Source organism: Leptonychotes weddellii, chromosome 2, assembly GCF_054177405.1.
Source record: "Leptonychotes weddellii isolate Sample4059 chromosome 2, ASM5417740v2, whole genome shotgun sequence".
Taxonomy (NCBI): Eukaryota; Metazoa; Chordata; class Mammalia; order Carnivora; family Phocidae; genus Leptonychotes; species Leptonychotes weddellii.
In genome coordinates this window covers 29,952,933-29,973,842 of record NC_138370.1, presented here as the reverse complement: position 1 = coordinate 29,973,842, position 20,910 = coordinate 29,952,933, and the positions used below count along the sequence as shown (strand labels likewise).

The 20,910-nt window shown below is 35.9% G+C and overlaps 1 protein-coding gene across 1 annotated transcript in view; it reads right to left on the bottom strand.

Annotated features, from left to right (window-relative positions):
- Positions 1-7,154: 7,154 nt before the first annotated feature.
- The window catches only part of LOC102739273 (disintegrin and metalloproteinase domain-containing protein 32), a 104,655-nt gene continuing 90,899 nt past the window's right edge, over positions 7,155-20,910 (bottom strand). Inside the window, exons 8-11 of the mRNA XM_081809418.1 lie at positions 13,615-13,653; positions 10,472-10,510; positions 8,036-8,074; positions 7,155-7,273 (exon numbers count right to left, since the gene is read on the bottom strand). Of these exons, the coding sequence (XP_081665544.1) occupies positions 7,267-7,273; positions 8,036-8,074; positions 10,472-10,510; positions 13,615-13,653 (124 nt within the window). The 3' untranslated portion in view covers positions 7,155-7,266. The remainder of the gene's footprint in view (positions 7,274-8,035; positions 8,075-10,471; positions 10,511-13,614; positions 13,654-20,910) is intronic.

Below are 20,910 nucleotides of genomic sequence, written 5' to 3'. Positions count from 1 at the left end.
GGTGGTGGGTATTGAGGAGGGCACATTCTGCATGGAGCACTGGGTGTTATGCACAAACAATGAATCATGGAAGACTTCATCTAAAACTAATGATGTAATATATGGGCATTAACAAAAGAATAAAAAAAAAAAAAAGACTGTAGGAAAGGATGAAGAGGGACACTATATCACAATTAAAGGTCCTATCCAACAAGAAGATCTAACAATTATAAATATTTATGCTCTTAACTTGGGAGCAGCCAGTTATATAAACCAGTTAATAACAAAATTAAAGAAACACATTGATAATAATACAATAATAGTAGGGGACTGTAACACTCCCCTCACTGCAATGGACAGATCATCTAAGCAGAAGATCAACAAGGAAATTAGGGCTTTGAATGACACACTGGACCAGATGGACTTCAAAGATATATTCAGAACTCTATCCTATATATTCAGAATTCTATCCTAAAGCAATAGAATACACATTCTTCTCAAGTTCACATGGAATATTCTCCAGAATAGATCACATACTAGGTCACAAATCAGGTCTCAATGGGTACCAAAAGACTGGGATTATTCCCTGCATATTTTCTAATAAGAATGCTTTGAAACTTGAACTCAATCTCAAGAGGAAATTTGGAAAGAACTCAAATACATGGAGGCTAAAGAGCATCCTAATAAAGAATGAATGGATCAACCAGGAAATTAAAGAAATGAAAATGAAAACACAACTGTTCAAAATCTGTGAATGAAGCAAAGGCAGTCCTAAGAAAGAAGTATATAACAATACAAGACTTTCTCAAGAAACAAGAAAGGTCTCAAATACACAAGCTAACCTTACACCTAAAGGAGCTGGAGAAAGAACAGCAAATAAAGCCTAAACCAAGCAGGAGAAGAGAAATAATAAAGATCAGAGCAGAAATCAATGAAGTAGAAACCAAAAAAAAAAACAGTAGAACAGGTCAACGAAACTAGGAGATGGTTCTTTGAAAGAATTAACAAGATTGATAAACCCCTGGACAGACTTATCAAAAAGAAGAAAGAAAGGTACCAAATACATAAAATCATGAATGAAATCGGAAAGATCATGACCAACACCAAAGCAATACAAACAATTATAAGAACATATTATGAACAACTATATGCCAACAAATTAGGCAACTTGGAAGAAATGGTTGCATTCCTAGAAACTTAAAAACTACCAAAACTGAAACAGGAAGAAATAGAAAACCTGAATTGACCCATAAACAGAAAGGAAATTGAAGCAATAATCAAAAATGTCCCAACAAAAAAGAGTCCAGGGCCAGATGGCTTCCCAGGGGAATTCTCCCAAACATTTAAGGAAGAATTCCTACCTATTCTTCTGAAGCTATTTCAAAAAAAAAAAGAAATGGAAGAAAAACTTCCATATCTTTCTATGAGGCCAGCATTATCTTGATCCCAAAATCAGACAATGACCCCACCAAAAGGAAAATTACAGAACAATATCCCTGATGAACATTGATGCAAGAATTCTCACCAAGGTACTAGCCAATAGGATCCAACAGTATATTAAAAGGATTTTTCACCATGACCAAGTGGGATTTATTCCTGGACTTCAAAGGTGGTCCAACAGCTGCAAATCAATCAATGTGATATACTACATAAATAAAAGAAAGGACAAGAACCATATGATCCTCTCATTAGATGCAGAAAAAGCATTGGACAAAGTACAGCATCCTTTCTTGATTAAAACTCTTCCCAGTGTCGGGATAGAGGGAACATACCTCAATATCATAAAAGCCATCTATGAAAAGCCCACAGCGAATATCACTCTCAATGGGGAAAAACTGAGAGCTTTCCCCCTAAGGTCAGGAACACAACAGGGATGTTCATTCTCACCACTGTTGTTCAACATAGTACCGGAAGTCCTAGCCTCAGCAATCAGACAACAAAAAGAAATAAAAGGCATCCAAATCAGTAAAGACAAAGTCAAACTCTCTCTTCGCAGATGACATGATACTTTATGTGGAAAACCCAAAAAACTCCACCCCCAAATTACTAGAACTTATAGAGTAGTTCAGCAAAGTGGAAGATATAAAAATCAATGCACAGAAATAAGTTGCACTTATATACACAACAATGTGACTGAAGAAAGAGAAATTAAGGAATTGATCCCAATTACAATTACACCAAAAACCATTACTTAGGAATAAACCTAACCAAAAAGGTAAAGGATCTGTACTCTGAAAACTATGGAAGAATCATGAAAGAAATTGAGGAAGACACAAAGAACTGGAAAAACAGTCCATGCTAATGGATTGGAAGAGCAAATACTGTTAAAATGTCTATGCTACCCAAAGCAATCTACACATTCAGTGCAATCCCTATCAAAATACCATCGACATTTTTCACAGAGCTGGAACAAATAATCCTAAAATTTGTATGAAATCAGAAAAGACCCCAAATAGCCAAATGTTGAAAAAGAAAACCAAAGCTGTGGCCTCACAATTCCAGACTTCCAGCTCTATTACAAAGCTGTCATCATCAAGACAGTATGGTACTGGCACAAAAACAGACACAGAGATCAATGGAACAGAATAGAAAACGCAGAAATGGACCCTCAAAACTCTATGGTCAACTAATCTTTGACAAAGCAGGAAAGAATATCCAGTGGAAAAAAGACAGTCTCTTCAACAAATGGTGTTGGGTAAATTGGACAGCCACATGCAGAAGAATGAAACTGGACCATTTCCTTACACCATACACAAAAATAGACTCAAAATGGATGAAAGACCTCAATGTGAGACAGGAATCCATCAAAATCTTAGAGGAGAACACAGGCAGCAACTTCTTTGGCTTTGGCCACAGCAACTTCTTGCTAGACACATCTCCAAAGGCAAGGGAAACAGGCACCTCATATCAAGATAAAAAGATTTTGCTCAGCAAAGGAAACAGTCAACAAAACCAAAAGACAACCTGCAGAATGGGAGAAGATATTTACAAATGTCTTATCAGATAAAGAGCTAGTATCCAAAATCTATAAAGATTTTACCAATCCCAACACCCAAAGAGTAAATAATCCAATCAAGGAACGGGAAGAATACATGAACAGACATTTCTCCAAAGACATACAAATGGCTAACAGACACATGAAACAATGCTCAACATCACCTGGCATCAGGGAAATACAGATCAAAACCACAATGAGATACCACCTCACACCTGTCAGAATGGCTAAATTTAACAAGTCATGAAATGATAGATGTTGGCGAGGATGCAGAGAAAGGGGAACCCTCCTACACTGCTCATGGGTATGTAAGCTGGTCCAGCCACTCTAGAAAACAGTTGGAGCTCCTCAAAAAGTTGAAAATAGAGCTACCCTATGACCCAGCAATTGCACTACTACTAGGTATTTAACCCAAAGATACAAAGGTAGTGATCTGAAGGGGCACCTACACCCCAATATTTATAGCAGCAATGTCCACAATAGCCAAACTATGGAAAGAGCCGAGATATCCATTAATGGATGAATGGATAAAGAAAACTGGTATACATATACAATGGAATATTAGCCATCATAAAGATGAAATCTTGGGGGTGCCTGGGTGGCTCAGTAGTTAAGCGTCTGCCTTCAGCTCAGGTCATGATCCCAGGGTCCTGGGATCGAGCCCCACATGGGGCTCCCTGCTCTGCGGGAAGTCTGCTTCTCCCTCTCCCTCTGCCCCTGCTTGTGTTCCCTCTCTCGCTGTCTCTCTCTCTGTCAAATAAATAAATAAAATCTTTAAAAAAAAAAGATGAAATCTTGCCATTTGCAATGATGTGGATGGAATTAGAGGTTATAATGCTAAGCGAAATAAGTCAATCCGAGAAAGACAATTATCATATGATTTCATTCATATGTGGAATTTAAGAAACAAAACAGAGGAGCATAGGGGAAGGGAGGGAAAAATAAAACAAGATGAAGTCAGAGAGGGAGACAAGCATAAGAGACTCTTAATCCTAGGAAACAAACAGGGTTGCTGGAGGGGAGGGGGATGGTGAGATGAGGTAACTGGGTGATGGACATTAAGGAGGGCACAGGATGTAATGAGCACTGGGTGTTTTACAGAACTGATGAATCACTGAACACTAGGTCTGAAACTAATAATACAGTACATGGTAATTAATTGAGTTTAAATAAAAAATAAAAATAAAATAAAATAATGTATTCCATAAGAAAATATACAAAAAGTGCTAAAAGTAAAAAAATGGCAATTTAGAATTCTATGTGCAATTAGACATATCTTATGAAAATGAAGATTAAAAAATACCTTTTCAAACAGGAAAAAAAAAAGTGAAGGAATTTGTCTTCATCAGTAGCACACTGTAAGGAATACTAAAGAAAGTTACAAGCTGTGGGAAGTGATCTCATATGGAAACACAGTTGTATAAGAAGAAATGAAGAGTACCTAGTACCTGAAAGGTTAAACATGTGGGTATATATAGATCCCTAAATTTTTTTGAAAATGCTATTGACTCTTTCATGTGAAAATAACAGCAACATCTAGGTCAAATGTGTAGAATTAAATATAGTAGCACCAAGGGCAGGAGGAGGTAACAAAAATTATACTGTTGTAAAGTATTTGTTGTTTGTTAGGTAAGATAATACTAATTCAAGGTAGACTGTGATAAATTAAGGATGCATAATATAATCTCTGGTGTAGCCACCAAGAATATTAAAATATAAAAAGGACTGCTAGACGAGCCAATAGGGAAGAAAAATAGATTAATGCTCCATTAACCTAAAAGAAGGGGGGCGGAGGATGAAGAAATGTGGAACAAGTAGAAAACACATAACAAAATGTTAGACTTAAAATCAACAATATCAGAAATTATATTAAATGTAAATGCTTTTAACACTTCAATTTAAAAACATCCACCTGGATTAAAAAAAGTACAAGACTCAAATGTATGTTGTTTACATCAGATACATCTTAAATATAAGGAAAGATATACTGAAAGTTAAAGGATGAAAAAAGATATCCCATGCAAAGAATAACTGTAAAAAACCTGGCATGGCTATATTAATATCAGAAAAAAGTAAAATTCAAAACTAAGAATATAAGTAGAGATAATAAGGGAATTATGTCATGATAAAGGGTCAGTTCATCAGGAAAACATACCAGTCCTAAAGATATATGCACTAAATATAACTTGAAAATACATGAAACACTACTATACCTAAAACAACATAGCAACAACAATAATAGGCAATTTTAACACATCTCTTTTAGGAAATAATAGAAAAAGGGCAAAAAATTTTAAAGATTTCAAAAACCCTGGTAACAAACTTGACATTTATATATTCAACAATTTGCAAAATGCACATTTTTTTAGTGCACATGGAAAATTCACCAAAACAGACCATAGGCTGGACCATAAGCAAAACAATAATATCAACGGATTGAAATTGTGTATGTATATTCTCTGACCATGACTGAATTAACTATAAATCAGTAAGAAAAGATTAAACCGAAAATATCCAAATATTTGAAAGTTAAACAACACATTTCTAAGTAACTCATAATTCAGACATCAAAGTGAAAATTAGAAAATATCTGACCTGAAGAATAATAAAAATACAACATATAAAAATTCATGAAATGAAGCTAAAGAAGTATATAGAACAAATTTATACCTTTAAAGGAATTAGAAAATGTTTAAAATGAATGATCTAAACTTCCAACTCCAGAAGCCAGGAAAAGAGCAAATTTTAAAAAGGCAGAAATCAATTAAACAGAAAACAGAGATGCAATAAAGAAAAAAAAGACAAGAGGTGGTCTGAAGAGATTAAGAGATTCGTTATTGTGAAAACTCTGTTATCAATACTGATCAGAAGAGAACAAGAATCACCATGATTAGGAATGAAAGAAGGGACATAACTATAGACACTAAAAAAGGTTATTGAGAACAACTTTATGCCAAAAGATCAGCCACTAAATTAAATGGGTAAACTCCTTTAAGATTACAATATTTGAAAAAACTATTGCAAGAATAAATGAAAAATCTGAATAGTCCTTTGTTAAAGACATTGAATCCTCTTTCTTCCTCTTTCCCTTCAAAAGAATGGTAAGAAAGAAGTATCTACCAAATGTCTATATTTATAGTATTTATTACCAAAGTCAAAATCAAATTCTTGGGGCGCCTGGGTGGCTCAGTTGGTTAAGCGACTGCCTTCGGCTCAGGTCATGATCCTGGAGTCCCGGGATCGAGTCCCGCATCGGGCTCCCTGCTTGGCAGGGAGTCTGCTTCTCCCTCTGACCCTCCTCCCTCTCATGCTCTCTGTCTCTCATTCTCTGTCTCTCAAATAAATAAATAAAATCTTTAAAAAAAAATCAAATTCTTGGGACTCTCTTCTAATTTTCATACCTATAGATGTTACTCTAATCCTCTAACCAAAAGAATTAGAGAAAAAAGAATAAATTGAAGACAAATTAAGTGAGGTTTATTGACAGAGAAAATAATATAGATGGTAAGATTAGTGAGATAATTCACTGATGAGTGATACAATTTTACCCTTCCTTGGTGAATTCTACCATATATTTAATTGGAAAACTAAACAATCTCATTCAAACTTTCAGAAAATGGAAAATGACAGAACTTGTTCCCAACTCAGTTTATCAACCTTGTCACCAAACTCTGATAGAGGTTAACCTTTGCCCCTGAGATCCAAGCCCAAGCTCTCTGGGTCCTTCTGTCTTTTGGGATTCACCCTGTGGATCACCTAGCCAAGGAAAAGGGGAAAGGAGGTGGGTAGAGCAAGAGTCCTGGACAGTAATGTACAGTCCTCAAAGTGAACACAGCTTCTTTCAGAAGCCTATACTGGGGTTGTGGGGAGGGTGAGGCAGGCATATATCTGGATTAAGTGAGATCTGTATGCAGCTACTCAAGTCTGGTGAGAAATACCAGGAGGAGGACCATGGACTACCAACCACAAGCTCCTCCTCAGTAAAAGCAGTGGATGCAGATTCCCAGCACCTGGGGCCCCAGGCAGGTAAGCAGGAGTAGGTGGCGGGACAGCTGGGAAAAAGAGCAGAGGGAGCCTGGTTGGGATGGGGATGCTTGAGCTGAGGTATCTTCAGTTAAGGGCCCTGAAATGACAGAACTGAAGCCTCAGGGGTAGAGGAAGAAATACAGATGCACATGCAAATAGTTCCACACTCGGTTTATTGTTTCCTTTGACTGTGACCAAGGGAGGAAAGGTGGAATTTTCATTTCAGTGAGACACTCTGTAATATCCATTGTCCTCTGAAGGAATTATTAGTTACTATGGAAAAGAAAAAAGACACATTTTTAAGGTACTGGGAGCAAATAAATTCCCTTCCACTGCCAAATATACAAACAACTGAGGGTACTGCCAAGCAAAAATTCATACGTCAGAAAAAAGGATTCTACAAAAACTTTTTGCAATTTGCTTGTGAAATTATTTGGCTGTGAGTAATGTTTATGCTACAATTTTCTGAGATTTCTGGGGAAGCATCGTATTTAATCAGAAGTATTTGCAAATGAGAAAATCTTACATTTTTCTACATATAATTAAATGTTTATGAATGTAACAGTTAAGAGTTTGCATTTTTTTGGGTAATTGAAATATATTATTAATTTTATTTTTTCCATATCTTGGAGCCAATCTGTTTGGTTTTGCATGTTGTAAACACTGTTTTGTTTTTGGCAGTTGGAAACTCATAGGCCTTAAATATTATGTCTACAATGCATAATGGATAAAGTGGCCCTGATTATGAATTTATTTTATAGAGTAATTTACATATGTTATATCTTATTGGATTCAAACTCTTTAATTCCATTCTATCCACAAGAGCAAGTTCCAACTTTACTAAACTGAAGAAAAAAGACTAAGTGAATAAATACTCATTAATTAGTAGGATTAGTAAAGATTAATATGTTTTTTCTGATATAGTACTTTACTAATTCATCTACCTAATAAATACCTAGGAATTAATTAGAGATTATGAATTTCATTTCAATTTTAAACATACTTATTTTAAGAGACAGCTCCTAATGTACTTACCTACTGTTATGTGTTTGGGTGCTTTCCTGTGATTTGGATCTAAGTAAATAAGGAAATAATACTTTTATTTTGATAAAATACAATCTGATAAAGTTATTTTTTTATTTTTAATGGAAGTTTCTTCCTCTTTCCCTTCAAAAGAATGGTAAGAAAGAAATATCTACCAAATGTCTATATTTATACTATTTATTACCAAAGTCAAAATCAAATTCTTGGGACTCTTTTCTAATTTTTATACCTATAGATTTTACTCTAATCCTCTAACCAAAAGAATTAGAGAAAAAAGAATAAATTGAAGACAAATTAAGTGAGGTTTATTGACAGAGAAAATAATATAGATGGTAAGATTAGTGAGATAATTCACTGATGAGTGATACAATTTTACCCTTCCCTTCCTTTCCTTACCTCTGCTATTTTATATCTTCAGAACTTAAAGTAGATTTTTCCTACTACTCTATGAAACACACTTGTTAAATATATGGTTGACCCTTGAACAACATAGAGGTTAAGGTTGCCAACCCCCACACAGTCAAAATCCACGTGTAACACTTTGACTCCCCCAAAATTTAATTACTTAATAGTATACTGTTGACTGGAAGCTTTACTGATAATATAAACAGTCGATTAACACATATCTTATATTTTATATGTATTATATACTGTATTCTTACAATTAAGCTGGAGAAAAGTTATTAAGAAAGTAATAAAGAAAATACATTTATAGTACTGTACTATATTTATTTAAAAAATCCATTTTAAGTGGATCTGCACAGTTCACATCCATGTTGTTCAAAGGTTAACTCTATTTAGTTCTCCCCCAAGCCAATTAAGAGATCTAGACTTGTGAGTCTACTGACATGCCCAACCCATTAGATATCCATCATTTAAAAAAAAATTCTTATTTTGGTAATGTTATAACCCAAAGAGTTGGTTCTACCAACATCTCCCACCAGTTTTCCAATTGAAAAAAAAATACTTAAAATAAAAGTTTAAAAAGAACTGGAGAAAAAAATCTAATAGGTGCTATAATAATAAAAGCACAGCAACTATGCCTAGTTTATTAAATTTAAATGAAAGAACAATTCAAGGATGTTTTTCTGGTATATGATAAACACAAACTCGACTAATGGATTAACATTCCAAATTATATTCTTCAAATGCAATATATAATGTCCTATGAATGATGTCCTTGACTATCATTCAAGGACATCACCAGTGACAATCACCAGTTGAACACGACTTCTAGAAGAGGATGATTATGTGAATCCCATATTCTATAATGAGAGAGGGGACTCTAACTGGAGTAGTTATAATATTAATTGTGTGTGTGAAGTTCAAGAATAATCACTCATTCATTAAACAAGTACTTATTACACATGTACTCTGCTAGGTGCTAACCCTAAATTGGTTAGCAAAATATACATGGCCATTACCCTCAAGTGATTTCAGAGTATATAGGGAAAGTAATACTTCTAGGTAAGCAAAAGGTTGGAAGAATTACAGTGTTTGAGCATTATATCACAAATACCCCTTGACAGGGAATTGAGATAATAAAGAAAATCAGCTTTTTTTTTTCATAATTAGTTGGGAGAATGTAATTAACATCTATAAGGGGTTATGATGTTAGAACACATCCAAACATAACAGAGAGAATAAAAGATGTAGAAATTCCATAGCTTCCCTAATGAAGAAGTGACTTCATCAGAAAGGATAGAAACTATAAATGTTGTGGTGTAGCCTGAAAATTTAACCTGTGGCTATAAAGGATATTCTGGAAAACTAGTGGATTGAAATTAACTAAAAAAGACACTTCAAGGAAAAACATCAGACCTCACAAGAAAACTAAAACTCTATAAGGGAGAAAGAAAGAAGAGCAGACCAGTAAGTATTTGATGACTTCAGAGGGATCACAAGGCCACAACAGTGGAGCAAGGGAAACTAAAAACTTAAGAAAAATTCATAGAACCTTTGTTAACACAACTGTGGGCTGTTGAGGGGCTATGAAAAGCAAAGGATTTTACTGTGTTTATGATACCATCTCTTTGATAAACTCCTCCTAAGTGGAATTTACTCAGTTGTTTATATTGAGGTTGTGGATGCAAATGTAATCTGAACAAAAAAAATATTTCCCTTTGTGTATCTCGTCATAAAGGATGTAAAAATGCTCTGCTTATAAGTTAGTTCCACAAAATAATTATAGATATCTTGTCTCATTAGATCTAACTAGTTTTTCCTATGTATCAAAAGAGTAGGCAACCAATAAAAACTTAGTCAACTGAAGAAAAAAGACTCATTCCTAGAATGGAAAATATTAATAAATTGTCTTTAGGGTTTTATCAATTGTGGCTGCTCAAAAATTATTAAGCAATTATTTATTTGTTCATTCTTATTTTCAAGGTATACTTATTTATGAGAAACACTTCCTAAATTGCTTACCTGCTGGTATATGTTTGAGCACTACTTTCTGACCTCGATCTAAATAAAAATAAAAGATAAAAATAATGTCTAACAGTTATATTAAGAAACTTGCCTACATTAAGAATGAAGATCAGGCCATTTTACACCAAAACTAACCCTTTTAATACTTGGGACATGCAAAAAAGTAATATTTTTATTTACCCAACACCAAGTGCAACATATACTGCAAAATTTAAATTCTCCAGTGAGGAAAATATCTAGGTAGCTTTTTTTTCTTTATTACTTCTAAGCACAATATGTAAGTTTGATGATGAATGCCTGAATTTGGCTGTCAGGCTCCAAGCTAGCTTTTTAAATTCATTGATACGTAAACTGCCACATTTTGCAAATTAAAACACATTTATTTACTTCTGAGCAATCTATCAGAGTGAAATGACAGGAAAAACTTCCCCTTTCTATTCCATAAGTAAAGCTTTTCCTTTCCATTCCACAGAAAAGCTGAAGAAAATAACACAAAAATCTAATACCCAATGGAGGTTGACAGCCAGAAGGGCTTTTCCTTCTGTCAGTAAAAAATGAAGAAACTAGAAGTTCAGAGGGAAAACAGGAGCAAAAGCTGAATGACTACAAGGAAATATGAATTACTCACACCCTAATAGACATGGTTTTACTAACCCTAGCTTGGAAGGAGTTGAAGCAGATATTTAGATGTTAGAAAGCTAAAACAAACCCCAGGACTAGTAGTCCTAAGTGGTGATAATAAAAGTTATGGCTACTGGAAATGCAACAGGTAAGTTGTCTTAACCATGTGGATGGAAAAAGATCACCTAGAGATGTAAAACCTCAGGCCTGCACTATGTATAGGCACAGGACCTCAATTCCTTAATTCTACTACCCACGAATTTGAACCAGTTAAGTATAGAAAATACTGAAACATTCATGCTTCAAGGCATATCTAAAACATTCCCCTCATCCTAATGTATGCCTACAACTCAGAGCATGCAGAATTCCCATGAGACCAATCATCGTTCCTGGTGATGACATTGCTTACAAGTCTAAATTATAAACTACTGTGTAAAAAAGGAAATGGAAATCAAAATGAGAAAATAGGTTCAAGAATGAATAGTGAACAAAGTAATTGATAAATATGTTGTTAAATCCTATTAAATATTTATTTAATATAATAACAATAACAATGGCTAATGGAAGTTGTGTAGGTAAAGAACCTAGAAGTTAAAAGCCAAATGACAATATGTGAGAGATTAATAATTGAATTTTGCTATTAAATGATCTAAAATCCTTCTGTTGTTTAGGAAAAGACTGGAAATATTAATTGAATTGAGATATTCAAAAATTAATTATGCTTAAGTGGCATTAATATAACCATATTGAGATTCACTCCTCTCTACATTCCTTGACTTCAACAGCCTTTCCCACTAACTTTCCACCAGATAAAGATCATTCCAAAAAATACATGACCAGAAAATTTATAGTGTGGATGCTATGTTTTGTAAAGCACAGCAATAGTATCAAGTGACATTATTAAAACTTAAGTGAAAAATTATCCTAGTACACATCAAGCCAAAAGGCTAGACCAGTGGATTAACATCCCAAATTATACTACGGCTAACTGAAATGTCCATTTTCCTATAATTAATGCTATCATTCCTCACTCAGTGTAGGCGAATAATGATCCTAGAAGAGATGAATTATGTTAGCAAGCTTTTAGGATGAGACATATGAGAGAAGTAGAAATGAGAGCGGTTATTTTTTTTAAGATTTTATTTATTTGACAGAGAGAGAGAGAGTACAAGTAGGCACGGTGGCAGGCAGAGGGAGAGGGAGAAGCAGGCCCCCATGGAGCAGGGAGCCCGACATGGGGCTTGATCCCAGGACCCAGCCCAAGGTAGCCGCTTAACCAACTGAGCCACCCAGGCTCCCTGAAATGAGAGCAATTATAACATTATAGATATATGGATGTGTATATGGATGTCTATGTACTTTGTAAATTTTTTCTGTTTGTGTGTTTGTGTGCATGTGCGCCCTTGGAAGGGGGGATTAAAAGTAATTCATTCATTCATTCATTCAGCAAATATTTATTGAGCACTTACCATAAGCCAAGAACTCTACTACATGCTGGCTATACAATGCTGAGCAAGATAATCATGGCTTTTATTTTCTAAGATAACAGTATAATAACACATGTCCAAGATGAGGAAAAGTAACTGAGACTTGCTGTGTTTGAGTACCATATGATAATTCCCTGACACAGAGAGGACATATTATTATTATTAAATGAAAATCAATTTTTTAGTTTGGTCATAGTAACTCATGACTTCAAAGTGTCACTATAAAGAGAAGGTCATAATAATAAAGAAGAGATAAAGGATAAGAAAGGGAGGCATTCCCCTTGAAGAAGAAATCCTCTTCTAGAATAAGACAAATTATACAACCATGTTGTGCAGCCTAGAAAATTTACTCTATAGATTTGGAAGTGTTTTAGGCTAGCAATGGACTTTGAAGAACATATAAGGAATAACACCAGCTGCCTATATAAGTAAATAAATACTTAAGTCAGAGAGAGAGGAGTGAATACTCCTAAACAGTTTATATCTGCAGAAAGACCCCAAACCCAAAAATGATAGATGTGGAAACTAAAGACTTACAGTTTTATTATATGGAAATATCCACCTTTCAGGAAATGGACAGAAATCTAATTAAAACTATTTTGTGATACTGAGAGGCTATGGAAGATGTAGAATTATTGTTTCTTTATGATGTTTCTCTTCAGCAAACTTTTCTTAAGTGACCAGGGTAAGTGTTCACTCAGTTGTTCATGAGCATACATATGGAATTTCTAGTTGTAAAATCTCCAAATATAGAAGTAAGCTTCTCCACTTACGAGTTAGCTCTGTAACCATTTCACCAATCATTTATTCATTTCCGAAAAATAAACTCCCAACATACATTAACAAACTGAAGTAAAGAAGACATTGATTTTTTTATACAAATAGTCATTAGTTACTAGATTATTTTTCCGTGTAGTACCTTACCAATTGTTACTGCTCAATTAATACCTAGCAATTTATTGTTGATTGTCAATTTGTTCATCTTATTTTTAACACATATTTATTTTAAGAAATACGTCCTAATTTACTTACCTGACTATATCTGTTTGGCTGCTGCTTTCCGATCTGGATCTAAAGGAGAGTGAAAGTAATGCTTCCAGGTTAATACTAAAAAAAATTTGCCTCCCTAACAAATGAGTGTTAGACTATTTTGTGACCTGCATTAACTCTTTTATACCACCAATTACCACTAATGAATAATTTTAAAAGACTACTAAATTAAGGTATGCAAATAAATAATATCCTCATTTACACATGTACCATGTCCATAAGGAATATAAATTTCAAATCCCCAATAGGGAAAGGAGCAAGAAAACAGATTAGTTTTTCTCCTTACTACTTCCCAGCATAGAATATATGCTTGATTTTGAATGCCTGATTCTGGCCTGCAGATCCCTCTAAATGCTTTACCCACTGATAAATTACAGGTCATGAGTTAAAACCCTCACTGACTTCTGGACAATCAGGCTGACTGGGCTGACAGGGCAGTTTTCCCCTTCTATTCCACACAGAGAAATAATGGGGAAAAAAAGAAACACACAAAATACTAACCAAAATTTAAGAGAAGAAAGGGAAATTTCCAATGATAGTTTAAAAAGAGAGAAAATTAAAAACATGAAAGGTAAATAGGAACTAAAGCTGAGTGAGTGACTCTCCAGAACTATGTGAAGTAGTCATCCACATTAGCCTATAAGGGGTTGAGACCTCCTGGAAAGCTGGAACTGACTTCCTTCTCTAAACTTGGAAGCCATGAAAGGAGGATAGTGAAAGCTGTTACCATTAGTCTTTGAGATGCAGCAGGGAAATTGCTTCAGAAGTGTAGATGGAAAAGGATCACCTAGAGACACAGAAACTCTAAGTGCTTAAAATGGTTTAGGGATGTGGATGTAAAAAATATCACATAGAGAAACAGGAACCTCAAGCCTTACCAACTTTAGGTTAGGATACCAGGACATGCTTCCTATGAATTTTAGATCTCCAGGTGTAACAAGTGTAAAAATTTATGACTTAGGAGGGTAATACACAAAATAATCTCCACAAGGAAGATTTTACAAAGCAGGACACACAGAAATCTCAGAAGATAATCGTCATTGCTTAAGGTGGCCTTATAATCAAAGAAAAAAGCCAATAAGCGTTATGTCCACAGCTGGAGAAAAGTAAAGAATTCATACATGAAAAATTATAGGCAACAAATAAACTTTAAAAAAGGATGTTTAGAATTTCCATAGAGATCAATAAAGGAGCAGAATCCATTAAACAAGAAATGAAAGAACTGAAAAAAAAGAAAAAGAATTGCTGATTTTTAAATTGTTTAGGGAAATCACCCAGAACACTTGATAAACAGAAATGTAATAAAATATAAAAAGACCAGTTAACAGTTGGGCATCTGCCTTCAGCTCAGATAATGATCTCAGGATCCTGGGATCGAGCCCCACGTTGTGCTCCCTGCTCAGCTGCACTCCCTGCTCAGTGGGGATGTCAGGTTCCCTGCTCAGCTGGGGGCCTGCTTCTCCCTCTTCCTCTGCCTGCCGCTCCACCTCCTTGTGTGCTCTCTCTCTCTGTATCAAATAAATAAATAAAATTTTAAAAAATAATAAAAAAATTAAAAGACCAGTTAAGAAACATGAAGGAATTCTGACACAGAGGATTTAGAATGAGGGAGGTTCAATATATGAAAAGAAAACATCTAGGACTTTTCCAAAATAGAAGAAAGTTGAGTCTTCTCACTGAAATAAAATACTGAGTCAGGTTCATGAGTTAAAAAAAAAAATCTCTACCAGAATATATTATAATGAAATAATAACTCTAGGGTCAAGAAAAAAACACAGAAGCTTTGTTAGGCAGAATTCCAGAGATTGCTTCCTAAGATCTCCATTCCTTGGTTATTCAAACACCCTTCTGAGTACTTAAAAGGTTTTGCAAGTGTAATTACAGCTCCAAATAAATTGATCTTAAAATACAAAGATTATTTTGGTTGGCCTGACCCAGTCAGGTGAGCCTTCAAAAGTAGAGTAGTCTGCTGCTGGCCAAAAAGGAAGTAAGAGGAAGTCAAAGCCTAAGGAAGACTGAATGCCCTTTTTTCTTTGAAAATGAAGGGAAGCACATGAGAAACAATGCAGACAGGCTCTGGGAGTAGGAAGGGGCCCCTAGCAGACAGCTCAGACCCATAGATGCAAGAAATTAGATTCTGCTTACAACCTGAATGAGCTAGGAACATAGCCTGGCCTTCAGGCTTTCTGGTCAGGCTTGTGACAACCCAGCCAAATCCACATGATTTATTTTATTTATTTATTTATTTTAAGATTTTATTTATTCAGAGAGAGAAAGGGAGAGCACCTGCGTGCATGCGCAAGTAGGGGGAAGAGCAGAGGGAGAGAAAAAGAATCTCAAGCAGACTCCCTGCTGAGCGCAGAGCCCAACCCAGGGTTTGATCACGACCCTGAGATCATGACCTGAGCTAAAATTAAGAGTCCAACGCTTTATTGAGTCACCCATGCACCCCATCCACTTGGATTTCTAATTTATAGATCTTTGACAGAATAAATGAATATTATTTTAAGTCACTAAGTGTGTGGTAATATGTTATGCAGCAATATAAATACAAAGCCTACTACAGATAAAACTCTTATTAACCATTAAAGAATAAATGAATAAACACACTAACAGAAGATTTATCATCATCATTAATAAATGCCAGACTACCCTGGCATACTTTCCAATAGCTGAGGCAAAATAAACTCTCAATTAGAAGTCCACACTATATAGACTCACATTCAACAGTGAAAATAAAATAAAGACAATTTCGGGTGGATAAGATAAACAGCTTACTACACAGAGACTCACTGATGGAAATTCTGAGAGATGTACTTCCCCAAAAGGGAGATTGAACATAAAAAGATGGAGCGAAAAAAGAATAGTGAGCAAATAAAGTGGTAAATATGTAGTGAAATCCTAGTATGTTTTGACTAAATACAATAATGACAATGATAATGATGACTTGTTTACAGCAGGTTAAAATTCAGGAGTAATTAAATACCAAATAATAATAATATGGAAGAGTGAAGAAAAGAGTATAGGAATAAATTGGCGAAGATCGATATGTTGTTAGAAACTGTAAGTGTTCGGGACGGCTGGGTGGCTCAGTCGGTTAAGCGTCTGCCTTCAGCTCAGGTCATGATCCCAGGGTCCTGGGATCGAGTCCCGCATCGGGCTCCCTGCTCCGCGGGGAGCCTGCTTCTCCCTCTGCCTCTGCCTCTCTATCTCTCATGAATAAAAAAAAAAAAAAAGAAAGAAAGAAACTGTAAGTGTTCATTATATCTGAAATTGTAAAATTAACATTGAATTTTAATAATTAAATAACAATATAATAAATCAATCATTAAAAAATATCACTAAAAGAATATAACTAGAACATATAATGACCAAATTAATAGAAAGAAAGAAAAAACAATGAAAGTACAATTGATGTAACAGACTACAAGAAAGTAGAAAAATAAAATATGGGCAAAGTATGATAAATAGAATAGAAAAAAATAAATAAAATGATAGAATTTAGTCTAAATATATCAGCAAACATTTAAGTATATAACCATATTAAATTCAACTTTGAGAAACTGGAGATTATATATTTTTAACTTCCATTGGCAGGTTATTTTTAAGAAACCAACTTAAATAAAAGATGGAAAGTAAAAGAATTGGGGGCGGAGAAAGATGGCTGAGGAGTAGGAGACCTGGATTTCGTCTGGTCCCAGGAATTCAGCTGGATAAGGATCAAACCATTCTGAACACCTACGAACTCAACAGGAGATCGAAGAAAAGAATAGCAGCAACTCTCTGAACAGAAAAGCGACCACTTACTGGAAGGTAGGACGAGCAGAGAAGTGAATCCGAGGTGATATTCGGGAGGATAGGTGGCGGGGGAGGGGGCCTCCGTCATCCGCTTCTGGCAAGTGATAGAGCCGTGGAGCACAAAATCGGAACTTTTAGAAGTTGGCTCCGCAGAGGGCGTCGCTCCAGTGGCTAAGTGGGGGGTGGAACCCTCACGGGACAGTGTGGTCACAGGACCCTCAGGGTCACAGAAAGAGCGGGGGTGCCTGAGTGTGGCAGAGCTCCCAGGTATTGGAGCAGGGAAGCCTGCTGCAGAGACGGAGCAGAGGTGCTGGCTCTCAGCTCAGGGTTGCCATAAACCGTGATCCGCGGCACAGTCGGGCCACTGCTCCTCCAGCAGGGACCCAACAAGTGGCAGATCCAGGGAGACTCCCCTTCCTCCCCTGGGAGGAGCGGGAGCACACTGCAGGGATCTGCTGGGTTTGGAGACTCCACACGAGGTCAGGTGCCAGAGATAGAAATGCTCGGTCACAGCCCGGGTGAGCACGGAGTGCGGCTGGAGACTGGGAAGATGAGAGTGACTGACTGCTTTTCTCTGGGGCTCACTGAGGAGAGGGGCCCCAAGTTCTCGGCTCCTCTGGGGCAGAGATTGGGAGGCCGCCATTTTCACTATCGTCCTCCAAAGCTGTACCAAAAGCTTGCAGGGAACAAAAGCTCCCGAGAACAAACCCGAGCAGATGACTTAGCCTGGACCAGCAAGGGCAAGGCAATTCCACCTCTGGCAAGACATTTGGGAACCACGGCAACAGGCCCCTCCCCCAGAAGATCAGCAATAACAGCCAGCCAAGACCAAGTTTACTGATCAATGAGAACTGCAGAACTCAAGCTAGGGGAATACTGCACATAGAATCCATGGCTTTTTTACCATGATTCTTTAGTCTTTCAAACTTAATTTTTTTTTTGGAATTTTCTTTTTCCCTTTTTCAACCAACATCTTATCAATCCCTTTTATAAAAAACATTTTTATTTTTCATTTTTAGAGTCGTATTCTATCCCTTCATAGTAGTTACCCTTATTTTTGGCATATATATAAGCTGCTCCCTCTTTAAAATTTTGAGACACAGTTTCTTCTAACAGGTCAAAATATACTTTAAATCTCTAGTGTATTGTTTGTTCTACTCTCCTGCCTAATCACATTTTCCCCCGCCCTTTATTTTTAAATCCTCTTCTTTCTTTTTTCAAACAACTTCTTATCAATTCCTTTTATAAAATTTTTTATAATTTTCATCTTTACAGTCATATTCCATCCCTTCATCGTATCAACCCTTATTTTTGTACATATATAAGTTTTCTTTCTTTAAAATTTTGGGAGGCACTTTCTTCTAACAGACCAAAATACACCCAAAATCTAGTGTGTGGCACTGATCTATGCACCAGCCTGATTATATTTAATCATATTCTGGGTTTTTTGTTTTGTTCTGGTTTTTTTTTTTTTTGTTTTTATCTTTTTCTTTTCCTTTTCTTTTCTTTTCTTTTTTCTTTCTTTCCCTTTCTTTTTCCCCAGCTTCAGGTCTTTTCTGATTTGTTTAGAGTATATTTTCTGGGGACGTTGTTACCCTGTTAGCATTTTGTTCTCTCATTCATCTATTCTCCTCTGGACAAAATGACAAGATGGAAAAAATCACCTCAACAAAAAGAATAAGAGGTAGTACCGACTGTCAGGGACCTACTCAATATGGACATTAGTACAATGTCAGATCTAGAGTTCAGAATCATCACTTTAAAGATACTAGCTGGGCTTGAAAAAAGCATGGAAGTTATCAGAGAAACCCTTTCTGGAGAAATAAAGGAACTAAAATCTAACAAAGTCAAAATCAAAAAGGCTATTAATGAGGTGCAATCAAAAATGGGGGCACTAACTGCTAGGATAAATGAGGCAGAAGAGAAAATCAGTGATATCGAAGACCAAATGATGGAGAATAAAGAAGTTGAGAAAAAGAGAGATAAACAACTACTGGATCATGAGGGCAGAATTCGAGACATAAGCAATACCATAAAACGAAACAACATTAGAATAATTGGGATCCCAGAAAAAGAAGAAAGAGAGAGAGAGGCATAAGGTATACTGGAGCAAATTATTGCAGAGAACTTATCCCCAATTGGGGAAGGAAACAGACATCAAAACCCGGGAGGCACAGAGAACCCCTCTCAAAATCAGTAAAACTAGGTCAACACCCCAACATCTCATAGTAAAACTTATGAGTCTCAGAGACAAAGAGAAAATCCTGAAAACAGCTCGGGAGAAGAGATCGGTAACCTACAAGGGTAGAAACATTAGATTGGCAACAGACTTATCCATAGAGACCTGGCAGGCCAGAAAGGACTGGCAGGATATATTCAGAGCACTAAACGAGAAAAATATGCAGCCAAGAATTCTATATCCAGCTAGGCTGTCATTGAAAATTGAAGGAGAGATAAAAAGCTTCCAGGACAAGCAAAAACTAAAGGAATTTGCAAACACGAAACCAGCCCTACAAGAAATATTGAAAGGGGTCCTCTAAGCAAAGAGAGACCCTAAAAGTAACATAGACCGGAAAGGAACACAGACAATATACAGTAACAGTCACCTTACAGGCAATACAATGGCACTAAATTCATATTTTTCAATAGTTACCCTGAACATAGATGGGCTAAGTGCCACAATCAAAAGATACAGGCTATCAGATTGGATTAAAAAATAAGACCTATCAATATGCTGTCTGCAAAAGACTCATTTTAGACCCAAACACACTCCCAGATTGAATGTGAGGGGCTGGAAAACCATTTACCATGCTAATGGACACCAAAAGAAAGCTGGGGTGGCAATCCTTATATCAGACAAATTAGATTTTAAACCAAAGACTGTAATAAGAGATGAGGAAGGACACTATTTCCTACTTAAAGGGTCTATCCAACAAGAAGATCTAACAATTGTAAATATCTATGCTCCTAACATGGGAGTAGCCAATTATATATGGCAATTAATAACAAAAGCAAAGAAACACATCGACAACAATACAATAATAGTGGGGGACTTTAACACCACCCTCATTGAAATGGACAGATCATCTAAGCAAAAGTTCAACAAGGAAATAAAGACTTTAAATGACATACTGGACCAAATGGACTTCACAGACATATTCAGAACATTCCATCCCAAAGCAATGGAATACACGTTCTTCTCTAGTGCCCACGGAACATTCTCCAGAATAGATCACATCCTAGTCACAAATCAGGTCTCAACCAGTACCAAAAGATTGGGATTATTCCCTGCATATTTTCAAACCACAATGCTTTGAAACTAGAACTCAATCACAAGAGGAAAGTCGGAAAGAACTCAAATACATGGAGGCTAAAGAGCATCCTACTGAAGAATGAATGGGTCAACCAGGAAATTAAAGAAGAATTTAAAAAATTCATGGAAACCAATGAAAATAAAAATACAACTGTTCAAAATCTCTG